The 24370-nt window shown below is 33.3% G+C and overlaps 1 protein-coding gene across 2 annotated transcripts in view; it reads left to right on the forward strand.

Annotated features, from left to right (window-relative positions):
- The window catches only part of EPHA3 (EPH receptor A3), a 340031-nt gene that overhangs the window by 204688 nt on the left and 110973 nt on the right, over positions 1 to 24370 (forward strand). For both annotated transcript variants that reach the window (XM_079155919.1, XM_079155920.1), the window contains exons 4-5: positions 11681 to 11836; positions 12547 to 12882. In XM_079155919.1, coding sequence (XP_079012045.1) covers positions 11681 to 11836; positions 12547 to 12882 — 492 coding nt within the window. The remainder of the gene's footprint in view (positions 1 to 11680; positions 11837 to 12546; positions 12883 to 24370) is intronic.

Genomic DNA, 24370 nt, shown 5'->3' on the forward strand with positions numbered 1-24370 from the left:
AAAGACAAGTACTGTGTGATCTCACTCATATGTACAATCTAAAAATGCTGATTTCATAGAAATCAAGAAGGGAATGGTGGCTACCAGAGGGCAGCGAGAGTGGGTGGAAGGATTGGGTGCGACACTTAGATAGGAGTAAGAAGTTCTAAGGGGCTAGTGCACAGTAGACTGGCTATAGATAATAATAATATACATAGTCAAAAGATTTTGAAAGATTTAGCCATAAAGAAATGATAAGTGACTGGGCATGGTGGCACACACCTGTAATCCCAGCAGTTCAGAAGTCTGAGTCAGGAGGATTACAAATTCAAAGACAACCTCAGAAACTTAGTGAGGCCCTAAACAACTTAGTGAGACCATATTTCAAAATGAAAAATAAAAAGACTGGGGATATAGCTCAGTGGATAAGTGCCCCTGGGTTCAATCCCACAGTACAAAAAAAAAAAAAAAAAAAAAAAAAAAAAAAAATCCATGAAGAGAGAAATACATTTAATCTGATATATCATGTATACATATATCAGAACATTACATGGCACCCAATTAAAATGTACAATTTTATGTTTTTAGGTATAAGTTAAAAATAAATTTTAAAGAAATATTGGAGTATTATATTTCCAAACACTGTTAAATACTATTATGTATTGCTGTGGTACCTGTCTATAAGACTCTTCAATATGATAGAAAAGTTTCCTTGGACTTTAATTTTTAATTGGGGGAAAAGGAATATTTTCAATTTATGACATACAAATCAGAAAAGACACACATATTTGAAACTTCATAGACCTGAGTGTTTTCTTTGAAAATGTTTGTATTCTTAGGCAAATAGAAAAATGTTTTTCTTTGAGAAATCATTTTATGTGAAATTCAAATGTTACCTATAAACATGCTCTTGTATACAATTTTGAACATTTATGTCTTTCTTAGCAATTTCAAAAAGTGATAGGTTTAAGTTTGTTTTCCAAAGACTCATTTAGCTAGTGTTTTTGCTAATTCCCTGGGCCTTATTTATAATGTTTTCTCAAAGTTTTCCTTGTGAAATATGTTCATATCCATTTAGGTAATGAATTTCAAAATATCTTAAAATAGAAATCCTCTTCTTCCTACAATAAACACAAAATAATGAAAAAGAAAACATTAGAATTGCATTAACTCATTTAATTTTATTTTTCTGTTACCTTATAAATGAATTAGCCATTAAATTTTAAAATACTTTTAAATACCTTAAAGTGGTAAGCCTCTCTTCGTTGATAATATTATGTAATAGCATAAATACTATATAAATGGCACATGATAAACTAAATCCATTGACTTTTAAATCATAGTATCATTGTTCATTTTACTAAATTCAAAAATAAAATGAGGCAGAATGTGTATAGGATTATATGAAAGATTAAAGAATAAATTTAAAAGTTGAGGAGTTTTTTTTTTTCAGAATACTAATTGACAATTCTGTTGTCAATTATATTGACAATACAAACTCCTTTAAAGAATAAAGTCAATTTGAAGAGCTTCTGATAAAATTCAATGATGGTACCATTCCTCAAAGCTCCAGATGGCTGCCTCCTTTTTGGAGAGTAGATAATCAACAATAGAAGTGAGAGAGCAAATATTTCTGCATATGCCTTGCAGCATTCACATCATTTCATCTGTTTTTCCTCCAAGTCTTCCAACTTTTATGCATTTTCATTTAAATTCTCTATTTTAAAATTGTTCTACTTTCTATATAAGTTTTCTCAAGTGGGGATATGATTATTTGAGATCAAAAGTGTGAAATTACATTAGCAGGATATCAAAATTTGCAGTCAACCATAATTTTCTCCCAGGTTGCATTTTTTCAAAGGAAAAGAAAAATTTAGCATGAGAGAAGAACTGATGAATACTGTTTTTATAAACAGAGTAGGAAGGAGATATGGATGTCTAGATTTTATACATTTTAGGTCTTTGTGACATTTACCCTGAGTTCACATTATACATACACATATTCATTGACTAAAAGACTCTGATTTTCATTGTGTATATACAATAATTTTGCTTTTAATACCTCTTAAGTTTGTCATTAGATAAGCGATAATGTTCATGTATGATAAATTTGAAAAAATAAATAAACAGTAAAGATAGGATTACATACATATTATTTTATCCTGATCTTCTCCTATAACAATATTATGACATCTTTCCATGTGAGACATTATCACCATCATAAAAATGTATAAAAATATCATCATTTACTTATGAACATTTATGAATATAGCATTCTTTATTGCACTATTTTTAAAATTTAAGGAATAACTTTTTTTCTAGTTTTCCAATGTCATAATATCCTTGGTCATATATCTTTGTGTAGATGAAGATACATAACACCTAAATGTTCTTTGTGTAATCATACACAATATGTCCTTTGGAAACTATAGCATCTGAAGTGTTCATCACTTTTAGGTCAAACTCCTCATCTGAGTGATGAATGATCATAATTCCATTCTTTCAAAATTAAATTATTAAAATGAGTACCTAATTGTGACCAATCTTCAGGCTCTAGTTATGATTCCACTGCTGGGTGAGAAATGCTAATCCATGGTAGGGAGAATTTAGGTGTAGATGTGATTTAACTCCTCCAAAATTCTCCCTAGGGATAGCTCTTTGAGACATTCTGGTGCTATGGTCTAAAGAAAACTTCTGTAACTGTTCTGAAAAGCTTTTCAAGACTATCTCTTACTAATTCCTGATTATAGATTTTGGGTCCTAGGCATTTTTACATTCAGCATATCAGTATTTCATTAAACCAATCCTCTCTCTCTCCCTCTTTCTCTTTCATTATTCACTCATTACATATATATTCTCATTAATGTATCTCATTCTTTTGAGTATTGACAATGAAGAACAGAAAAACTGTGCTAGTGTTGCTCTTAGGACATACAGTTCTTCCCTGAAAGTGGACAACAGAAAAGCTGGCAGAGTACATCCTAGGAGCAGGGGCTGTTTCAGCCTTCTTTTTGTGGTAAAGACGCACTGGACATATTTCAGAGTTACTGGCACCTGTCTTGCTCAATCTGATGGAACAACAACAAGCACAATAAAGTCTTGTTACTGAACTATCTTTGAGCCATACCAGATTGTGATTGATTCTGTTGTGTTTAATGGTGTGGTGGCATTTTGCCTTAGGCCTTTTTTATTGAACAGTGGAAGGAACAGAAGAAGGAAACACTTGATCACTTTGTAAATGCTGCACATTGCAGGCAGGGTTTAATGAGTGAACAGAGCCACTTCCAGTGTATTGAAATGCCTGAGCCTTGCCTCAGACCATTGTACCTCTATTCAGATGGCAAAGAATAGAGTTCCTGTAAGATTGTTGAGTGCAGCTCATTTTGGGAATAAACAGTCGCTTTGACCTTGTACAGGCAAATAGACCCTGTCAGGCCTGGAATTGCAAGGCCAGGAAATCATCTGTTTAGTCAGTGCTGGTTCTGGTCATTAGTTTGTGTTTATGGCTGGGAATTGGTAATATAGCCCTGTGTGTACAGAGGTAAAGTCTGAATACTAAAAGGACCCTATTTACCAACAGCTTTATTTTTTAATTTAAAGTTAATTCAAATTGAAATGAGCCTTTTAACCCTTAATGAGGACCATGTTTCTTCTAAAAGTCAACCACATTAGTCAACTGGAGACAAAATTCACTTTGCAATTGAAAGGCTGTCTACTTTCTTTCAACAGTGGCCACCATGGTTTACCAAGTGCATTTGTTTTTCTTTCACTATGGTAACTTTACCCATTCTCTGTCTTAGCACAGCTCAGACCCATCAATTACAAGGAGGAGGAAAAGTATGCTGTGTGCTTGGGAATGAAGCCAGCATTCTGTCTTGAAGCTCCTCTATAATTATTATTCACCATATAGGTAGTGCTCATCATAATACCTATTTCATACTTCTCTACTATTTTATGAGCTGGCAGTTTGTTATTTTCCCCACCTAGAGGCCCGCTGTGTTTAGTGCATGTTTTATTCTTTCTTCATCATAAATATGGAATCAGCAGGTTCCCCAAATATTTCGTTTACCCACTGCAAATTGGTATTAGTTTGGCTTCCTTCTATTATCTTATTCATGTTTTAGTGTTTTTCAATGGACAGTTAACATTTGGCAAGCACTTCATCCTATTTGTTCCACTGTGACCCATTTAGAGATTTTTCAATATTTTGGGGGGTTTGCTTTACAAATGAATAAGCATAACCTCACTTACTCAGCATTTAATGGATGCATTAGCAGGAAAAAGGTAAATAAAATGTTACTACAAACTAACAGAAGGGAAATGCATCCTTTTTTTTTTTTTTTTTGTGGGGCTGGGGATTGAACTCAGGGCCTTGTGCTTGTAAGGCAAGCACTCTACCAACTGAGCTATATCCCCAGTCCTGCACCCTCTTTTAAGTTGTATTTTCAGTACTGTGTTCGTCTTCTTTGTCATTAAAGGAGAAAAAATCCTTTATTTAAAAATTGAAACTAATGTAAACATTTTGGTTGAATTCCATCAAATTTGATTTTTATTTCTATTCATGGCCATAAGATTCCCAAACTTCTAATTATTCTCCTCTAAAATGTACAAAGTAGAAAGAGTAGCATTAAATAGAGTTAATTTGTTGTTAGTTAATGTGAAAGTGTAATAGGGGATTGTTTTGGGATGTCAATTTATTATTCATTGCATCCAAACAAAAAATTCTTTGAATACGTACTGCTCTGATAAAAGAGAGCACTGCCAAATCTGTTGTACTTTTATCAACTGTATGTCTTTTAAGTTGGAAAAGAACTTCATTTTCTCATCTTTTTTTTTTCCATAAAATTTTAATGACTAATTATAATCCTTATGGAAATGATATATATAAAAACACTCTTTTTTTTCTTCTATTTAAAGTGTAAGCAATCCTACAAATATGGGGACATGAAGTATTAATAGTTTAAAGAGTCTAGTCTGAAGAATCTTTAGAGACAACTTAGTTCAATATAGGTTATTTTTTAAATGAGGAAATGGAAGTCCTGGGAGGAAAATGGTCACAATTTAATCATACACCAAAAAAGAATATATTTCATCAACTGCTTGGTGCTAGACAGTAGAGTAGATACAGGGCATACAAAATTGATAGGAAATAGCTCCTGTGTCTATGTTGCTCAGGATCTAACCTGAGAATACATAATTACTAAAAACGGATCATAAGAGTTATTTATAGAAGAAGTCATTTTTCCAATCACCTCATTAAAAGTCTGAACACCCCTGGTCAATGAAATTGAAAGAACACCAATTTAGTGGAAAAAAAGTAGATCAAAACCTGTATCTTCTTCATCCTACTCTAATGCGTTTTCTCAATGCTGGAAACACATTGAAGTACTGGTAAAAAAGGAGAAAAATCAGGGAATATTTGATGAATAAGTGAATGCAATCATTAGGTGAATCAGTTTGATTTCTAGAAAATGTTTCATAATATCAGGTAGGGCTTAAGGGGCTCCTACCTCCCACTTTTATGAGCTATTAATTTAGACTCATGAATCATATCTCATTGGTTTAAAAATATAAAAGCAAAGATGAGCGTTTCTGCCATGCTGCTTAACTAGTTTAAAAATCTCATAACATGGAAGAAAACATCTGTGGAACTAAAAATCAAACAAACAAACAAACAAAAAACCCAGCAATTTTTCTCCATTTAAAAGATGTTAATCTGTTTAATCTGTTTAATCACTTTGGTTTTACTAACCTGGAGTGGAAATCAATTAATTATTTTACTGACAGGAACCTTTACTGCAGGATTACCTCAGGGAAGACATAAATCAGAACTCTGTTGTGTTGGCATCTGGGTTAAGTAACTATTGCTTTAGTATCTGGTCTATACCAGGGAAGCCTTGACAAGATAGCTGGAATTTTTTATTTTAAAACTCATCACTATATAAATCTCATTTTTAAAATTTACCTACCTTTCTTGTCTATACTGTTTTCCTTGGTATTCTCTTACAAGTTGAAGTTTATTCCGTGAGGAATAAAAAGAAAGAAAACATATTACTATATCTATTTTCATCTCTTAACCTAACTTTATTTTTCCTTTAAGATGTGGTACCTTCTCTAGCATATAAAATAATGATTAAATGAGAAAGAAGTTCAGATTGTCATATATTTAGTTTTAAGGAAAAGAAGCAGATACTTTCAAAATGTAATTCTTGCTTTTTTATAATAAGCAAAGCTAATAAAATGAGTATTTTTATTCCTTAGAAGTAAAGTCTCAATACTTGCATAAGGATATTCTGAAGGATGAAGAAGGCATAATAGATAGGTACATGAAATGCAGATTTGCTGCAAGAGAGAGATTATTTTTGGAATTAATATAAAAATGAGCTTGTTGTGTCAAAATTTTATAATGTTTCTCCCAGAATATTAATTTTATTAATGAAAATGTATTCTTTAGCCATACTCTCAATTTTGTTAGTTTCAGTAGAGAATTTTGAGTTTTTTAAAATGTTTTTCTTTGTCCTTTGGGGTCATCCTTAATATTGGGGTTCATTTTGGTATAATCATACATGTGTGAAATGTAATTCTCTCTACTTCCATTCATAGTAATTCCATTTCCCTTCAGTCTTCCCTCCTCTATTCCCCTTTCTCTACCCTACTGGTCTTCCTTCTAGTTACTACCATTTTTTAAATCAGTGCTTTACAGGTATACATAAAGGTGAAATTCCCTATAGTACATTCATACATGTACATAGCATAATTTGGTCAATTTCATTCCACTTTTCCTCTCTTTTCCTGTCCCTCCCTGCCTGTCTCTATGCCCTTCTTCTACTCCACTGATCTTCCTTCTATTTTCATAGGATTCATTCCTGTCCCCTGTCCATCTTTTCCCTCTTATTTTGGTCTGACTTCCACATGTGAGAGAAAACATTTGACTCTGAATTTCTGATTCTGGTTTATTTCACTTAGTATGATGTCATCCAGTTCAATCCATTTACCAACAAATGCCATAATTTTATTCTCTATGGCTGAGTGAAACTCCATTGTGTATATAGACCACATTTTCTTTTCCATTCACCTTTTGAGGGACCCCTGGGCTGATTACATAACTTGGCTATTGTGAATTGCACTGCTGTAAATATTTATGTGCCTATATCACTATAATATACTAATTTTACTTGTATGGAATAAGTGGAATAGCTGAATCATATGGTGGTTCTACTCTTTGTTCTTTGAGGAACCTCCATACTGCTTTCTACAATAGTTGCAGTAATTTGTAGTCCCACCAACAATGTCTGAGTGCACCTTTCCTCCACATTTTCATCAGCATTTACCACTAATTGTATTCTTGATTGCCATTCTAACTGGAGTAAGATGAAATATTAGTGTATATTTGATTTGCATTTTCTTGATTGATAGGTATGTTGAGTATTTTTTCATATATTTTTAACCACTTTTACTTCTTCTTTTGAGAAGTATCTGTTTAGATCTTTTGTCTATTTATTAATTGGGTTATTTGAGGTGGGTATAAAGTTTGTTTTAACTTTTTATACATTTTGGATATTAATCCCCTCTCAGAGGAAGAGTAGGCAAAAATCTCCCATTTATTAGGTTCTCTCTTCATGCTTTTTATTGTTTCCTTTGCCATTCAAAAGTTTTTAAAATTGATTACATATTGATTCTTGCTTCTAATTCTTATTTTAGGGTTTTGTTAAGGGCTTGGTGCTTGTACCAATATGTTGGAGTGTTAAGTCTATGTTTTCTTCTAACAGTTTCAAAGTTTCTGGTCTAATTCTTAAGTCTTTGAGCACTTTAGTTGAATTTTGCACAAAATGAAAGTTAGGATTTTAGTTTTATTCTCCTACACATCAATATCCAGTTTCCCCAGCACCATTTGTTTAAAAGGTTGTCTTTACTTCAGTGTATGTTTTGGAACTTTTATAGACCATCGGATAACTCTACGTGGATCTGTCTCTATGCCTTCTATTCTATTCATTGATCTTTATATCTGTTTTGATGCCGATACCATGTTTGAAATGAAAAAGGGAGAATTTACTTGTATACTTCCCCAGTACAATGTTACCCTAGTATTGAACCTGACAAATTCTTTCTTCCTTTCCAACAAAATTTGCCCAAAGCAGACATCAAATATACAGGTAATTCTGAGGAAATTTATGTACAGTAGCATATTAAACATTCTGAAATGGATTCTTGCTAGGAGTAGATGACAAAATGTTACATTTTTTAAATTAAATAATTTTAGATAATATTCCTCAATGTAATTTAGAATAAGTAGGGGAAAACAGTTTAGAATAAGTAGGGGAAAATAATGTTTTCAGAGAACAATTTGCTTTCAATAATTGATTTATATAAAATTAAGGGCAGAAAAATCTCTTCCTTATGCAAACTGTATTCTTGGGAAAACAACCCTTTCTGGTTTTACCTCAATTGTCCAGATTGTAAGATAAGCAGACTAATATCTACCCTGATTGTTTTAATAGAACTGTTGCCATGTGCAATTGAGGTGGTACATATGAAAGCCCTTTGGAAAGAATAAAGGCATTTTCAAAAATTAAGATGTTATTACAGACTCTAGCATTATATTTGCATTTGCTTGATATTTAATGCATATCAGTTGTATGGTGGTTGAAGTCTATCACCTAACTATTAGGTATAATAACATGAAAGTCTGTTCTCAACTATGTGTCTCAACATTCTGGACTTCAGTCTCTCCAGACAACATACACATTTACATACACCCACACGAGCACCCCAATAAGATTTCTAAGGATCATTAAGGCTATGGTTCTATTTAATTAGGATATCTCTATTAATGTCACCTCAGAATATTTTCTGCTGCCTATAAAAGAAAACTTGCTTTCAGTGACGTTAAGAGGCAAGTACTACCTTTCTATTGTAAGAAATCTTGATAGAGATGCTTGCTGGATCATCAAGCACACTATACACATTCCTCTGGTTTTCTAGGCCTTCAACTCATTGTCACATGAAAGCTGCTGTAATGAGAGCCATGATGTTCATAATCAAGGGTGGAATCTTGTAAAGAGTAGCAGCATTCATATCTGTTCATCTTAGAAGACAAAATTTGTGTCAATGACTTTAATCAGATTTCTGTTTCTGTTTCTTTGGTTATTTTTTTTATTTTTTTTTTATTTTTTTGGTCATAATTTTGAGCATTCATTCTTATTTGAAATAAAATCTGAGTAAGGTAGAACTTAGCTGGGTACTATTATGAACAGAATTAAAATTCTAATAGCAAGCAGGAATCAGGATTTTTACTTTGGGTACATATCTGAGAGTGCTTGCTCATTTCTCTACATGACAGTTTGTCTTTTCAGTCTGATCTATTCGTGTATTTATTTGAGATTTTTTACTGGCCACCTCCTAGTCTCTTTTCATGGTCTCTTTCAAATATCATATCTTCAATGGTGTCTGTTCAGTCATCCAGTCAGAATGCTCTTATTCAGCATGGTCTGTTAAAAGCCTGCTGCCCACTTCCGATTGCAAGAGCCTTTTTGGTATGGATTGAATTAAAGGTACTTTTATCTGTGTGCCTGTCCAAGAGCCCGAATAAGAGCAGATACCTGATGAACATTTGCTAAATTGTCTGAGTGCCTACCTATGTTTGCTATTATCATTTCTAAGTTTATTATTTAGCCATAATTTGGATAAAGTCTAGGTACTAGTTTGAATAATATTCTTAATTTCTAGGTTTATTAGATATGGCTATATTCAAGCTATTATCAGTATTCTGATAAAAAGGTGCTGTAGCTAAGAAATGCTGTGGCTGTCTTGTCTACTTAAAAGTATCACATAGCCATTTATAATATTAACAAAAAGTGATTGTTTAGTGATTGTTGGTTTAGTGATTGTTTAGTGAATATCTTTATGCCAAATGTTTAGACGATGAAAGTCTCAAATGAAAACATGAAGATAAACTTACAAGCAAACAGAAAGAGTACATTGGAGCACTGCAACTCAATATTTTAAAGACTCAGCAATGCCTTTTGCAAATTTAAAGCACTTAGTGATGAACTAAATTAAAACCAGAAGTTAAGTGCATAGTTTGTTTATGTACTTTATATCATTTCTGCCTGAGGCAATAGGATATGAGACATGAGTGGACATTTCTAAGCATTTCTTAAGGACAATGCTAAAAAAAGTTTATAATCCTCAACCACTTTTGGTTAGGGAAGAAGAATTGGAATGAATCTCAATGTGACACCAAAAGTTGTTCATTATTTTTGTAAAATGAGCCAAGAACAGTCATTTTTAGTAAGAACTAGAAAACTGCAAGACTAGGTGGATGATTGTTATCATTTTATGTTACTCCTCTAGTAATTTATGTTGGCAGTGTATTTCCCATGTTTTATTTCAGGAATCTTTCAATAAGAAGGTATTTTAGCACATAATTTACCATCTTTCAGAAATATGTTTAGTGATTCGAAGGGTTAAAATTTGTCCAAACTGGTTTTTACTGAATGCAAGTAACACTTTATTCAACTTATGAGGGTTGATAGAAGAAAATTGTGGCATTCAATGACAATATGTAGGGTTTATTGTATACTTTGGTCTATAAACCTTCAAATCTTAGTGTAGCAATGAAATTGAGTTTTTGAACTTTTTGAAATTATTGATTCCCAAAGATGATCTCCTGGAAACCTAAACTTTGAGTCCTGAATTTGAATCCTTCCTCAAAGCAATGTTAAGAGAGTTTTTGTGAGGACTTTCATAACGATTTCAGTTCCTAATGTACTATGAAATCGAATCCATTAAAAAGTTCAGAATTTTGATTTTTTAATATAACAAAAGCAATCTAATAGAGTCATAATTCAGTAAAAGCAGTATAGAAATGGTAAACCCTAAAGGGTACACTGAAATCAATGTTTGATAGCCAGCCCATTGAGTTTACATAAAACACACTATTCAGAGGTATGGCCACAAGGAAGGAAGATAACACAGAGTTAGTAAAGGACTATTCTTCTGGTAATAATCCACAAGTGCATCAGTTTAAATAGAAAATGTACTTCCTTAAATATTTCAGATATAGGCAATGGAATATAATTCCATCTTTATTGCAGGTCATTGCCATGAGAGTTAAGGAACAACACTGTCAAGGTAGAAAATCCTGTGTGAAGGATCTGAAAATGTACAGGAAGTCTGATTTTCTTCTTTCAGTTGCTTACAATTTGTGGGACAAAGTTGTACACACTCAGAGCAATTAGAAAACAACTCAATGTGTAATATATTCTCACTGCAGTGCAGATATTATACACATTGCATCATGTTTAAAAAAGAAAATGACTGCATGGTGACATGGTTTTGCTTTATTTTCTCCACAAATTGTCCAATGCCAAGTAAAGCTGTAAAAACACAAGCTGGAAATTTCATCATATTCTAGTGCCAAAATAATCTAAATCTTTGTGTGTGCGTGTGTGTGCGTGTGTGTGTGTGTGTGTGTGTGTGTGTGTGTGTGTGTGTTTTAACATTTGGTGCAAATTCAAATGTATATGTGGAAAAACTACACTGGGCCATATTATTTGCTTCTGTATATTAGGGGAAGAAGTAAATTGATTTATATCTATAATGAAATTCATGCCCTAACATTCTGAAATCTGTTTTACGTATTTTCAAAATACATTCATAAAATTATCGCAGGACTTTAAAGAAGTCATCTTGTTTCTAGCTTGTCGACCTGGCTTCTACAAGGCTTTGGATGGTAATATGAAGTGTGCCAAGTGCCCGCCTCACAGTTCTACCCATGAAGATGGTTCAATGAACTGCAGGTGTGAGAATAATTACTTCCGAGCAGACAAAGACCCTCCATCCATGGCTTGTACCCGTGAGTAGTTTTGCTGCAACCCATGCCTCCATGTTTGATTTGTTTTTTTCTTCTTGTTTCTGTTTGTTTTTGTTTGTTTGTTTGTTTGTTTTTGTGTGTGTGTTTAAAGCATTTGCCCATTCCCTTCAGTTACCCATGTGCAAATTGAAAGCTTTCTCTGCTTCACTCTCCATGCTTGGCTCACCACAAATGCAACATTTATCACACAGAATGAATTAGTTTCTAAAGTACTTCCTGCAATGCGACCCCCAGAAAGAAAGAAAATTTTCTGCATCTTGTTATAAGATCTTGCATTACATTTGACAGGATAGGGGAGGTTATAGGCAGGGGATTTATGTTTTTACATTTCTATTCCCTCTTGCTCTATGTTGGTCACAGGTCACAGGGAAAAAGACTAAGATTTATAAAAGTAATACTAAAATTTTCATAACTATTCACAAGGGTATTGAATTTAGTGGTAAATTCCTTTGCTGGATGTTGTGAATGCATCTTCAACCTTGACTCGAAACTCCCCCGTTCATAGCTTGGGGAGGACAATGCTCTTGAATCCATGTGTCCATAATCTCATGGATCCTCTAAGGATGAATTAAAAGTAGACAATAAAGACAGGATGGTTATTTACCTCTTTCAGTTCCATTGTAAATTATCTCTTTCCCTTTTAGGAGAAAACAGAAGTGAAGCTCATTAATCTTTGTTGAACTACTTTGCAGGACCTCCATCCGCACCAAGAAATGTTATCTCTAACATAAACGAGACCTCGGTTATCCTGGACTGGAGCTGGCCCCTGGACACAGGAGGCCGGAAAGATGTTACCTTCAACATCATATGTAAAAAATGTGGGTGGAATGTAAAACAGTGTGAGCCCTGCAGCCCAAATGTCCGCTTCCTCCCTCGACAGTCTGGACTCACCAACACCACAGTGACAGTGACAGATCTCCTGGCACACACTAACTACACCTTTGAGATTGATGCCATTAATGGGGTATCAACACTGAGCTCCCCGCCACGACAGTTTGCTGCAGTTAGCATCACAACTAATCAGGCTGGTGAGTACATGTGGGTGCTTCTGACTTCCGCCACATCACACCAAGCAGGGGTCTGGCAGAGATAATGGGAAAAGATTTGAAAGAATTCCCAATTTTGTCTTCTCATGTTTAGAGAGTTATGGTACATTCAACAATTCAATTTAATTCTTCAAGTGAGGATAAATCCATAGCTGTTAGGTGATCTTAAATCTAATTTATACCCATTATTTCCAATATTTGGGACTCTGAGATAGGAGTTGTGGGGCTCCTTGAGATTTGAAGAACTTAGATATTGAATCTGAGTTTCAAGAAGTTTGTGTAGTCATTTAAAACTATAAATATCTTTATATCAGCTATGATTGGAATTTTTGATATAATTATTCAGCATTTTGATTCTCCTAAGAAGTCTGCTGCATTATAGTTCTTAGCTCTTCTTAGTTAAAATAAGAAATCAAATCAACTTTATTTAGTAGATTAAGTTCTGTGCTAATATTTTCCAAATATGGAGTTAGGAAAAGGTACAATGAGAAAAGATCTTGGTGTAAAACAACTGGAATGATTGACACATTCCAGATATGTTATGTGATTTCATCAACCATATTTTCCACTGACAGTTTTTACCAATATAAAAAAAAGCTAAATTAGCAAAATGTAAGTAAAAGTCCTTTAATATTGAAGGGAAAAATTAAGCAAGATACAAACGTCTCATGTTCCTTTATCTTACATTCCCAACTTTTCTCCTGTCTTTACAACTGTTAAACTGTACTCTTTCAATCACTCTTTTATCCTTTATGTAGATTACTTATGGATTTTACTTATGAGGGTTTTGTTGTTATTATTTCAGATATACAGAAGGTTGATCATTTAAATACAAATGATGCCCCTTTGAGATATGAAAATCATTTTCAATATTGATAACTGGGATGAATGAGTAACAGGCAGTTTTCTTTTGTAATTAAAACAGATTGTGTTAAGTTAAACTGGTATTAGTTGTTCATAATTGTCGCTATAAGGTGTCATATTTATAGGTACATTCCAAGCAGTTCAATCCAAAGATATGGTTGTATTTATTTGCACATAAATGTAATTGGGAACCAAAAAGGCAGGTCAGGAGTGGGTGTCAGAAAGAGAAAGGATGCCCCCTGAGAATCTTTTAACTAGAACCACAGATTTTTTTGTCTGCTCCTCTCATATGGGCTCACCCCTGAACATAAACTAGGATTGAGTATATACTAGGCTTCTCATAAACATTTGGCTTAAATTAAGGAAGTCCCTCTGGTCTCCATTAGGAATTGCCCTTTTTTCTGAGGATATCAGAATATGTCCTGGTGACTCTAGACAGAGGGAAAGCACACAGACTAAATTCTCCAATCAGTTGAAAGAGGTCTCCAAGCAGACAAATGGTGAATCAAAAACTCACACAGTTCATTTCTCTCACTTGACTGGCTCGAGGTTATTATTCCAACTACCAATGATACACAGTGAGTGTCATCTAAGGAGAATATATGCACCAGCATGACCCTGCTGGTCAGTATGACGAACTATTTTTGTGTGGTAAGAAGTAGTCTTACCTACTTCTGCAGGTTAGTATAGAAATACATCCATAGTGGTTAATTTCTCAAATATGTTAAATAGTTCCCTGAACTCACTATCTCAGCTCTACCTTCATCTTCCTTATAATCCAGCAACCAAAATCATAAATCTTGGCATAAGAGAGTCTCCAGAGACCTGCACTAGCATCCCTTCCTCTTAAGGAGTCCCTGCCCCTGCCGTATCTTTTGATAGATATTTTGAATAAAACCCCCATCAGAGTCCTTATTCAGATATGTGTCCTTGCAATCCAAATCCCAGTTTTGTTTTCACTTTGCTTCTATGGTTTCTCAAATACAGTGTACACAGGAATTTTAACAAATTATAGAAATGTGGCAAATGGCTTTCCCAAATCCTATATTTCAAGTTGATTTACTACCTTGCTTAAAATAAGAACATCAATCTGGATTGTAATTATCTCTTAAGTCAAACAGAAACATATAAAAACAAGCAAGAGCTCCTTATTTTCTATCTTATCATCCTCCTTTGGCTTTCTGACAATGCATTTATCTGGAAACTAATAGCTCCAAATATATACAGTGAATGAATCTAGGTGAAGTGGCATCCAAGAGCAGGCCAAGACCTTAAAAAATAAATGGGGTTGATGCTTTGGCCCTCACAAATACAAATCACAGCATTAGACAGAGATTCAGCAGGAATGAACTCAGTTACCCTTTGTTCCCACTCCCATTTTAAAAAATATCATAAGTTTGTCTATAATATGTACCACCAGAACTTTGATACATTTATTTCAGGGTGTCTGTATTATTTTGAGTGTCTGGGGAGATAGAGTTCTTTTTCCATCTTCAAATCCCCAGGGTAAGATATATAAGCAGGATTAAAAGCAATGTCATTGCCATTGGGAGTGTTTCTTTGTTTGGCTTTATTTTCGTTCTCGTGAAGGTTAATGGACTGGTAGCCTTGAAAAATAACCTCTCTACCACTGGAAGGATATGGCTGTGACAGATATGATGTCACAGTGGTTACATTCCTCCTAGTCTCTCTATCTTTGACATGGATATAAAGAGCGAACGTCAACAGGTCCCTTGTAATTTAGTTTGTGAGATTGAGTTTGTTGATTCTTCTCTTGATTACATTGTAAAAGCTTTGCGATGACCATATGATAAAGGTCCTTCTAAATTGTAGAGGATTATGTTGTAAATTCTGATATTAGTTCTCAGCTCTCAATACTTGCACAAAGTGTGTCAGTGTGATAAAAGCATGGCTTCCATAGAAAGATTGTATCCATCAATCCACCAGTCAAACACAAAGCAGAAGAATTATACAGTGCAAAGCAAACATCTCCAAAGTTATAGCTTGGAGAAAATAGCTATCTTTTTTAGTTTTAGTTTTTTTGTTGTTGTTTCGTGTGTGTGTGTGTGTGTGTGTGTGCATTTATTTAGAATAGGTATATTTTCCTTTCTGTTCTAGAAACAATTATTCTATTAGTGAAATATCCATCTCCACTTATTCTCTACCTCTCCCTTGAATCTGCCCATTTTCACTATCCTATATAGCAGATGATAATCTCAGCGTAGCTGAAAGAACACTAACAAAGAATTTAAGAATTCCAAATCTATATATCCCCCTGCCCCATTTATCTTCTGGAGAAACTAAGAGCCAAGAAGCATTTCCAATACTTCATCAAGAGACCAAATCCCTGCTTTGTCTCCTAACCCAAACTTCACTTTCAATTCCTATTGTCCTACCCTTTCTGCCATCCTGTGAGTCATGTCATGAAGCTAAGAAAAGGCATACTGCCTAGGAGACAAAGAGGGGCTTGCTGGAATAATCTACCACAACCCATCACAATAACGTTAGTCCTTGACGCTCAGTCACTATCACAGGGCTTCTCAGGAGTATTCTGCAAAAGATTGTCTTATCCTCTCCACCCTTCCCAGGACCTAATCCCATCCTTTACTCCCTCAATCTTCACAGATGATTATTCCTTCTTAACATTTCTAAGACCACAAAATTGAAGACAGAAAGGAAAATGCTATCTCTCTCCCGCTTCTCTAAATCTAATTTCTCCCATGTGTGCTCACTAAACTCCCATCGATTTTGGACTCTTTAATGAATGCACTGGATCTCAAGATACTCTCCTCCTCTTCTAGCTTCTTTAACAAGAACTTTTCTTTCCTTTTTTTTTTTTTTTTTTAAATCTATGCTTTGTAGCTTTTTCTTCATCCTGGAGGAAAATAAACATAAGTCAATGGTAATACACAGGCAGGTGGGTGCACATTATAAATTGTTCAACTGCTTCTTTATTATCTCATTATATTTTTTCCTAAAATTTAAATCTAAGATGAGATTTTCTGTAGATTAATTTTTATTTCTTCTTTGGTTTTCCCATTCATACTCCTCCTTTCTACTCCTGAAATCTGATTTCTTCTCTCACTCTATATCAAATCCTATCCTGAAAACCAGTAATAAATCCTTATTTTTGTCTTTATGTTCAACTGAATGCAATTAGGGAGAATGTAAATTTTATGTGGGCATGAGTTGTCACATTTGTATTTGTAGGACTAGAACAAGGCCTTTTAACACATCATAATTACTCAAATATTTATTGACTCATTTGAAAGATAAACTTTTTTTCCTTTTATTGGTTTGTTAAAATTACACAATATAGTTGGGTTCCTTTTCACATAATCATACATGTGTTAAATTTAATTCACTCCACTTCAATCCCCAGGACCCCTCATTTCCTTACACCTTCCCCCAATCGCCTTCTTATACTCACTGGTCTACCTTCTACTCACTCATGTATTTGTAGTTGGCAATTTATATTGTATACACTGTGATATGTTTGTATGTGCACATAGTATAATTTTCTTGAATTCCTTCTGCATTTCCTCCCCTTTTCTGTCCCTCCTCCCTCCCCCATAGTCTCCTCTACTCCCCTGATCTTCCCTTTGATTTTGATATCTGACATTCCCCCTTTATTTTCCTCTTACTTTGCTGTAACTTCCACATGTGAGAGAGAACACTTCACTGTTGATTTTTTGAGTGATATTTCAATGTGATGTTCTCCAGTTCCATCCTTTTATTAGAAAACACCGTAATTCCATCCTTCTTTGTGTCTGTATAAAACTCCATTGTATACATACTACATTTTCATAATCCATTCATCTACTGCATCTACTGCATCCAGCTGGCCTACCCCAGCTGGTTCCATATTTTGGCTATTGTGATGTGTGCTGCTATAAGCATTGATGTGGCTGTACCACTATAGTATGCCAATCTTAGTTCATTTGGAAAAATACCGAGGATGGGCTATCTGGGTTATATGGTTGAGTTTTTTTTTTTTTTTTTTTAATTATTTATTACTTTATTTATTTATTTTTTATTGTAAACAAATGGGATACATGTTGTTTATGGTGAGTTTTTTGAGAAATCTCCACACTGCTTTCCAGAGCAGTTGTACAAATTTGCAGACCTATATGAGTGTACATTTTCCCTACCAGCATTTGTTATTATTTGTATTTTTAAAAATTGCCATTCTGACTGGAGTGAGATGAAATCTCACTGTAGTTTTGATTTGCAATTCCCTGACTGATAAGAATGTTGAACCCTTTTTTCATGTATTGGTTGCTTATTTGTGTTTGTTTTAAGAAATGTGTGTTCAACTATTTTACCCATTTATTGGGAGGGTTATTAGGTGTTTTTGTGTTCTGTTTGGGGTTTTTGGCTGCTTTGTTTGTCTGTTTGTTTGGTGTTGAGCCTTTTGGATGTTAATATATATTCTGGATATTAATCTCCTGTCAGAGGAGTGGCTGGCAAAAATCTTCCATTCCGGTGGCTCTCTCTCCATGCTTTTTGTCATTTCCTTTGCTGTTCAGAAGCCTTTTAAGTCAATGTCATCCCACTTATTGATTCTTGGTTTTATTTCTTGAACTTTAGGAGTCTTGTTAAGGAAGTTGGTGACTATGCCAATACATTGAAGTGTTGACAGTATGTTTTCTTATACCAGTTGCAAAATTTCTGGTGTAATTCCTAGGTCCTTGAACTACTTTGCATTGACTTTGGTGCATGGTAAGAGATAGGGATCTAGTTTCATTCTTCTACATATGGTTATCCAATTTTTCCAACACTGTTTGTTAAAAAGACTATTTTTGTGCAATATATATTTTTGACACCTTTGTGAAATACCAGATGTCTATAATTATGTGAGTTTGTCTCTGTGTCTTTTATTCTGTTCCACTGGTCTTCATTTCTGTTTGGGTGGCAGTACCATGTGTTTTTGTTACTGTGGCTCTGTAGCTCCAGATTTAAGATTGGCATTACTCAAGATTCTTTGGCTATTCAGGGCATTTTATTCTTCAAATTAATTTTAGAAGTCTTTTTGTTGTTGTTGTTGTTGTTGTTGTTGTTATTATGAATGGGAGAGTTTTCCTGATTTCTTTCTGAGCAGAATTACTATTGGAGTATAAGAAAGCTGTTATTTGTGAATATTAATCTTGTATCCTATTCTTTGTTGAATATATTTAGCAAATCTGTCAGTCTTCTTGTGAAGGTTTTGGGATCATCTAAATGTAGGATTGCATTATCAACACACAGAAATAATTTGACTTATTTCTTTCCTGTTAACCCTTTTATTACCTTCTCTTACCTGATTGCTCTGACTAGTTTCAAACCTCTTTTTCTCCTTACTTGATTTTCTCTGTAGTAGTGGCACAACCATTTTCTCCAGTTTTATCATCTTTGGTACCTCTCGTACATTTAAGAAGTTCTCACATGCTAGTCATTTTTCTTTTTGAATTGATTTGAATTCTCATACCTTGTTCTCCATGTTTAGTGTCAGAATTTAAAATTCCTGGGGTAACATTTACAAATAAATAATTTCATGAATTATAATAATATTCCCTTAATTATAGTGAGATTCTAAGATAAGAATGAAATAAAATATATTAATTTAAATTTAAATATCATACTGCTTAGCATTTCCTTTCATTGAGATTTTTTTAAAAAGATTAACAGATATATAAATGTATTTAAGTACTTTTTTTTATGTCCATATACTTACTGCATGTTTCCAGTCTTTCAGGAAATCACAAGTCAAATACAGATTTTTAATTTTGAATGAATCAAGTTTGTGTAAAACAGTATGTAATTAAATAAATTAAGAAGCAATGGTTTAAGTATTTTAAGAAAAATTTTCAGAGGGTGGACCTCAGATATATTTTGCAAGATAGAAATAAATTAGACAGGCTTAAAGAAAAAGGAATGTCTATATATCAAAACCTTTGAACTGAGTTCGCTGCATAACATGAAGACTAGACTGAGAAGAGGTGATGATTATTGTTGAGGGGAAAGGAAATCAGATTGGAAGAACAAGGAAAACCAACAACATTGAAAATTAGATGGTGGATATTGAATGGAGATAAATATTGTGCATGGAAGAAAGTATACCCTCATTCAACATCTGTTTTAAGCAGCTTGATCTTAAAAGGGGCAGGAGATGGGCCAATTAAGTATAATTCTTGGCAACTGAGTGACTGAATTATTATAATAGAACAAAATAGGCAAGTGATATCATTATATAAATGAGTATTAGTATTATCTTTATTATTTTCAACTCTAAAATAGTAGTATTTTACAGTTTTTGAGTGATAAATTCAATCAGAAAATAAGCTTAGGAATTTTTGGCCTTTTTAACTCAGATTCGAGATCATTGACATTGAGGTACTACCAGTTCTCTAACTCTTTGTCTTGGAATCCTGCAGTTAAATAAACAAATAGCTTTAGCTTCAGTCTTGTAAAGGTCACCATGATTCTTTTAATGTTTATTAGTAAAAAAAAATGTTTCTTTGTTTTTGGGTTTTGGTATATCTATCACTGTATATCACCCCAATATATTTTTTAAATACCTCTCTTTCCCCTTGAAATATTTGCTCCAGGGAAGCACATTTCTTATATTTCTTAAAATTTCATTTTAACTCCCCCCACCACTTAATGAATGCTATCCCAACCCCAACCCTTTCCCAGAATGAATTGACCTTTCCTCTTTTATAATTTACTTTATTGAAATGCTGCATACATGTGTGTAATTTATATCATAAAATTTTATTTGTTCACATATATGAAAATGTTACAAACTAGTATAACAGTACACAGTCAATCCACCTTCAGCCAGAATTTCCTCAAATTAACATTTATCACAGTGGCTTTATCAACCTCTCCCCCACCTGTTTTTATAAATTGATATGCCTTATTTCTAAACCACTTGAGAGTTACTTAAGGAGACTATGCTCATTTTCTCCTAAACATTTCAGTGAAAATTTCTTTAAAAAAATTTGACATACTCACATAACTTCAATACATTTATCAAAATCAAGATATTAACTCTTCTCAGTATTGGAATTTCATCTGCAGATATTAACTAACTTCTGTCAAGTGTTGCACCAATTTCCCTGTGACAAAAACAAATTAATGTCTGTTTGCCTTTGGTTTTTATTTATAATATAGTTTCTTTTCTCTGTAATAATGAATAAATAAATATGTTTCTATAAATTCATGTTAGATACAAAAATATGAAGGGACAGGGGAAAAACACTTATTGATATGAACTCCCAGGTACTTGATTTTACTCTGGGAATTTCATAGTTATTACTCTATTAAAAAATGATCAGCAAAAAATGCCATCATTTTAAATAAAGATGACATGACTTAATTTTATTTAGACTTCAATGTAATGAAAACATTCCCGTCCTTGGCTTTAGACATAATGATCTCTGTCTTCCACTTAACTTGATGATCAAAGACAAACCACTTCTTTTTTTTTTTTTTCTCATAAAAGAACTGGCATGACTCTTTACATATCATACATAGCTGACTTCAAAGCAAATTATAATATAAAGATTACAAAAACATTTTATGATAATAGAAGGAACAGTTAACTAGGAAAATGTAACATCTATTAAAATAACATCAAAATTTATAAGGCAGAAATTTACATAACAAAAGAAAGAGATCAATTCAGAATAATTTTGGAGATATTAACAGTTCTTTCTCAATAACTAATGACCAAGACAAAAAAGAAATACTACACAGAAAATGTTTAAAAAAGGATATCACTTCCTTGAGGAAATTGACGATATATAATGTGAGGGGGAGGGTGTAGGACTGAGAGAATGGAGGAAATTTAGATTATGTAGAGGGAAATGAGAGGGAGGGGGGTATGAAAAATGGTGGACTGAGACAGACATCTTTACCCTATGTACATGTATGATTACACAAATGGTATGGCTCTACATAGCGCACAACCATAGAAATGAAAAGATGTACCCCATTTGTGTACAATAAATCAAACCACTTCTTTTTGTCTTACAAATGCTTTCCCTTCTTTGGTCAAAAATTGATGTCAACAGCATGAGAATATTGAACTAGATGTACAAGTCTAATTTTCTTTAATTTGCATTTTTCCCTCAGGGACTGAAATTCAGAACTTTGTTACTAATAACTTTAATCAATCAGTACCTTTTTTGCAAGTTTTAAAAATATTTTAAATTTATTTTTAACTGGTACATGAAAACACAAAAACTATACACATTAATTGGGTACCATGTGATATTTCACCTCATATAAAAGAATTTTAGAACCTTTCTCACCTACAGTTTTATGGACTGCTATTTCACTGAACAAAGAAATATCCACTCTATTCTCTTGGAATTTAGAAATAGCATAAATATATATGACAGAGAACATCTCAAGTCAAAGACAGCCACCAATGCTTTAGTATTTCTGAAAAAAGCAACATTTCAAAATAAAGCTGAAAAGGTTTACAGCTGGATCTGCTGTTAAACTAGGGCCACATATTTGTGTAGTGCCTGTAGTGATGCATTTTCCTATGTAATTATGCTCCCTACAAGAAAAGTAGACACCAGAACTATCAGCATGAATTATTTCACAACATGAAGGAAGATATTTTATAACATCAGAGTAGCAAAGCAGAAGGTTAAAACATAGTTAAAATAAGTGAAATGAATTGGACATAACTTTCCTGTGTTCACTTATGAATATAATGCAATGAAACTCCACATCATGTACAACCACAGAAATAGGATCCTAATTAGAATAAGCTATATTCCATGCATGTATATGTCAAAATATACTTTACTGTCATGTATATCTACAAAGAACAAATTTAAAAATCACCCACATTTTTAATACCACAGGAGGAAAAGTAGAAACTACCTAGATAGCAAACAATGGAAGTTTAAGAAAATTATTACGTATCCAAGTCAAGGACTACCATGCAGTAATTAACAATAATGTTCCTAAATAATGTTTATTTACACTTGAAAATATTTTTCCATAAAAAGGTTGTGTTTACTTATATTTACATACATAAGATATTCCCATATATAATTATATCTAAAATATTTGTATCTTGAATGCATAGTCAAATATGCTAACGTGTCTAACTATGAACAAAAATGATTATAGAAAAAAAATCAGCCACAAACTAGTAGAGATCATGTGACTTCAATAATGCACTGTGATGCTTTCTTCACTTCCCTGTTTCATTATATGATTAATAAATCCTAGGATGTGAAATTTTTAATTTTTATTTCTCTCAACAAACAAGTGAGGTCTGAATCTGGCCTACAGATTGCAAGTGAATATATACATTATAATTTTCTCAGTGCATTTTGCTTGTAAAATAATTTAGCTTCTGCCTTTCTCTTTTGAAATCTAGGCAGAGACCTGTGCATCTGGGAATATCACTCTGCAAGGATGTGTCATAGTGTCCCAGAAGCATGTCACATCATTTAACACATTAATGATGCCTTTCAGCCATCATACCCTGGCATAGAGTCATATTACCTACCTGCATGATGAGCAAGAGGCCAAACAAAAGTAAAATCATTTATTGCCCTTCAAAATATGACAGCTATTCAAAACCTTTATATGAGCTTACAGCCATAACAATACAGAATATGAGCAAAGGACAGTTTGGGAGCTTCCAGAATTTAAACTTAGCTCTTTTCCAATCTTCATTTCTAAGCTTTGTAATACAACTCCAATTAATGGAGCATACATGTGGTGGAGGTGTATGTTTACTCTTTAAACTGCAGCTTCTCCTAAAGGATGTTTGCAAACAAGCTACAGGAGAAAATATGGTATTAACTGCAGCATGCAGAAATTAAGAAAGCAATAGCCATCAAATGGTAATTCATCTTAACTACATCCTTCCAAGAGGAAATTAGTATTTATTATACAGAAATCTTTCTTTTTCTCTTTTTCTCAGTCAGAACAGTTTTAGTCTTAAAATACACCAAACATCATAATTTATCTTTTAAATATGCTGTACAACTCTAGGGTTATCTTAAATATAACTGTTAGGTATTAATTGCATAATATGTAAATAATTGAGAAATTGAATGACTGTAAGTATTTAGATGGAAAATATTTTTTGTACTCGAATGCCAAAATCTAACTACCACTGCTTGAATCTATCATAATAAATTCCTTATTGTATGTAAATGTCTCTAAAAGTATTTTCTTAGTGTTAATAATCATTATATGACCTCATAGTCTGACTTTATAATGCTATCTACATATAGTAGTACCATCGTGTCACTGAAAAAAATAAAAAGATACTCCTACCTCAAGTGACTCTATGGCAATATGTGCTTAAGTTTGTCTTAAGCACATAAATTACATGAATAGTGAGGAAAGGCATTCCCATAGGCAGGGGTACTGAAATTCCATACCATTCACACCAAGCAAAAGAAGGCCCAGGAAAAGATGGGAAGTTCACATTTTCTATCCTTTGTCAGTTAAAATTGCTGAACTAATTCTTCTTGACATGATGAGCACTGCATTAAATCATGTGTATAAGTACCTTATTTTGTCCTTACAATGACTTTATATGGCCATAAGTGGATAAATATCTTGTCTGTGACTACAGAAT

Source organism: Sciurus vulgaris, assembly GCF_902686455.1.
Source record: "Sciurus vulgaris genome assembly, chromosome: 10".
Classification (NCBI taxonomy): domain Eukaryota; kingdom Metazoa; phylum Chordata; class Mammalia; order Rodentia; family Sciuridae; genus Sciurus; species Sciurus vulgaris.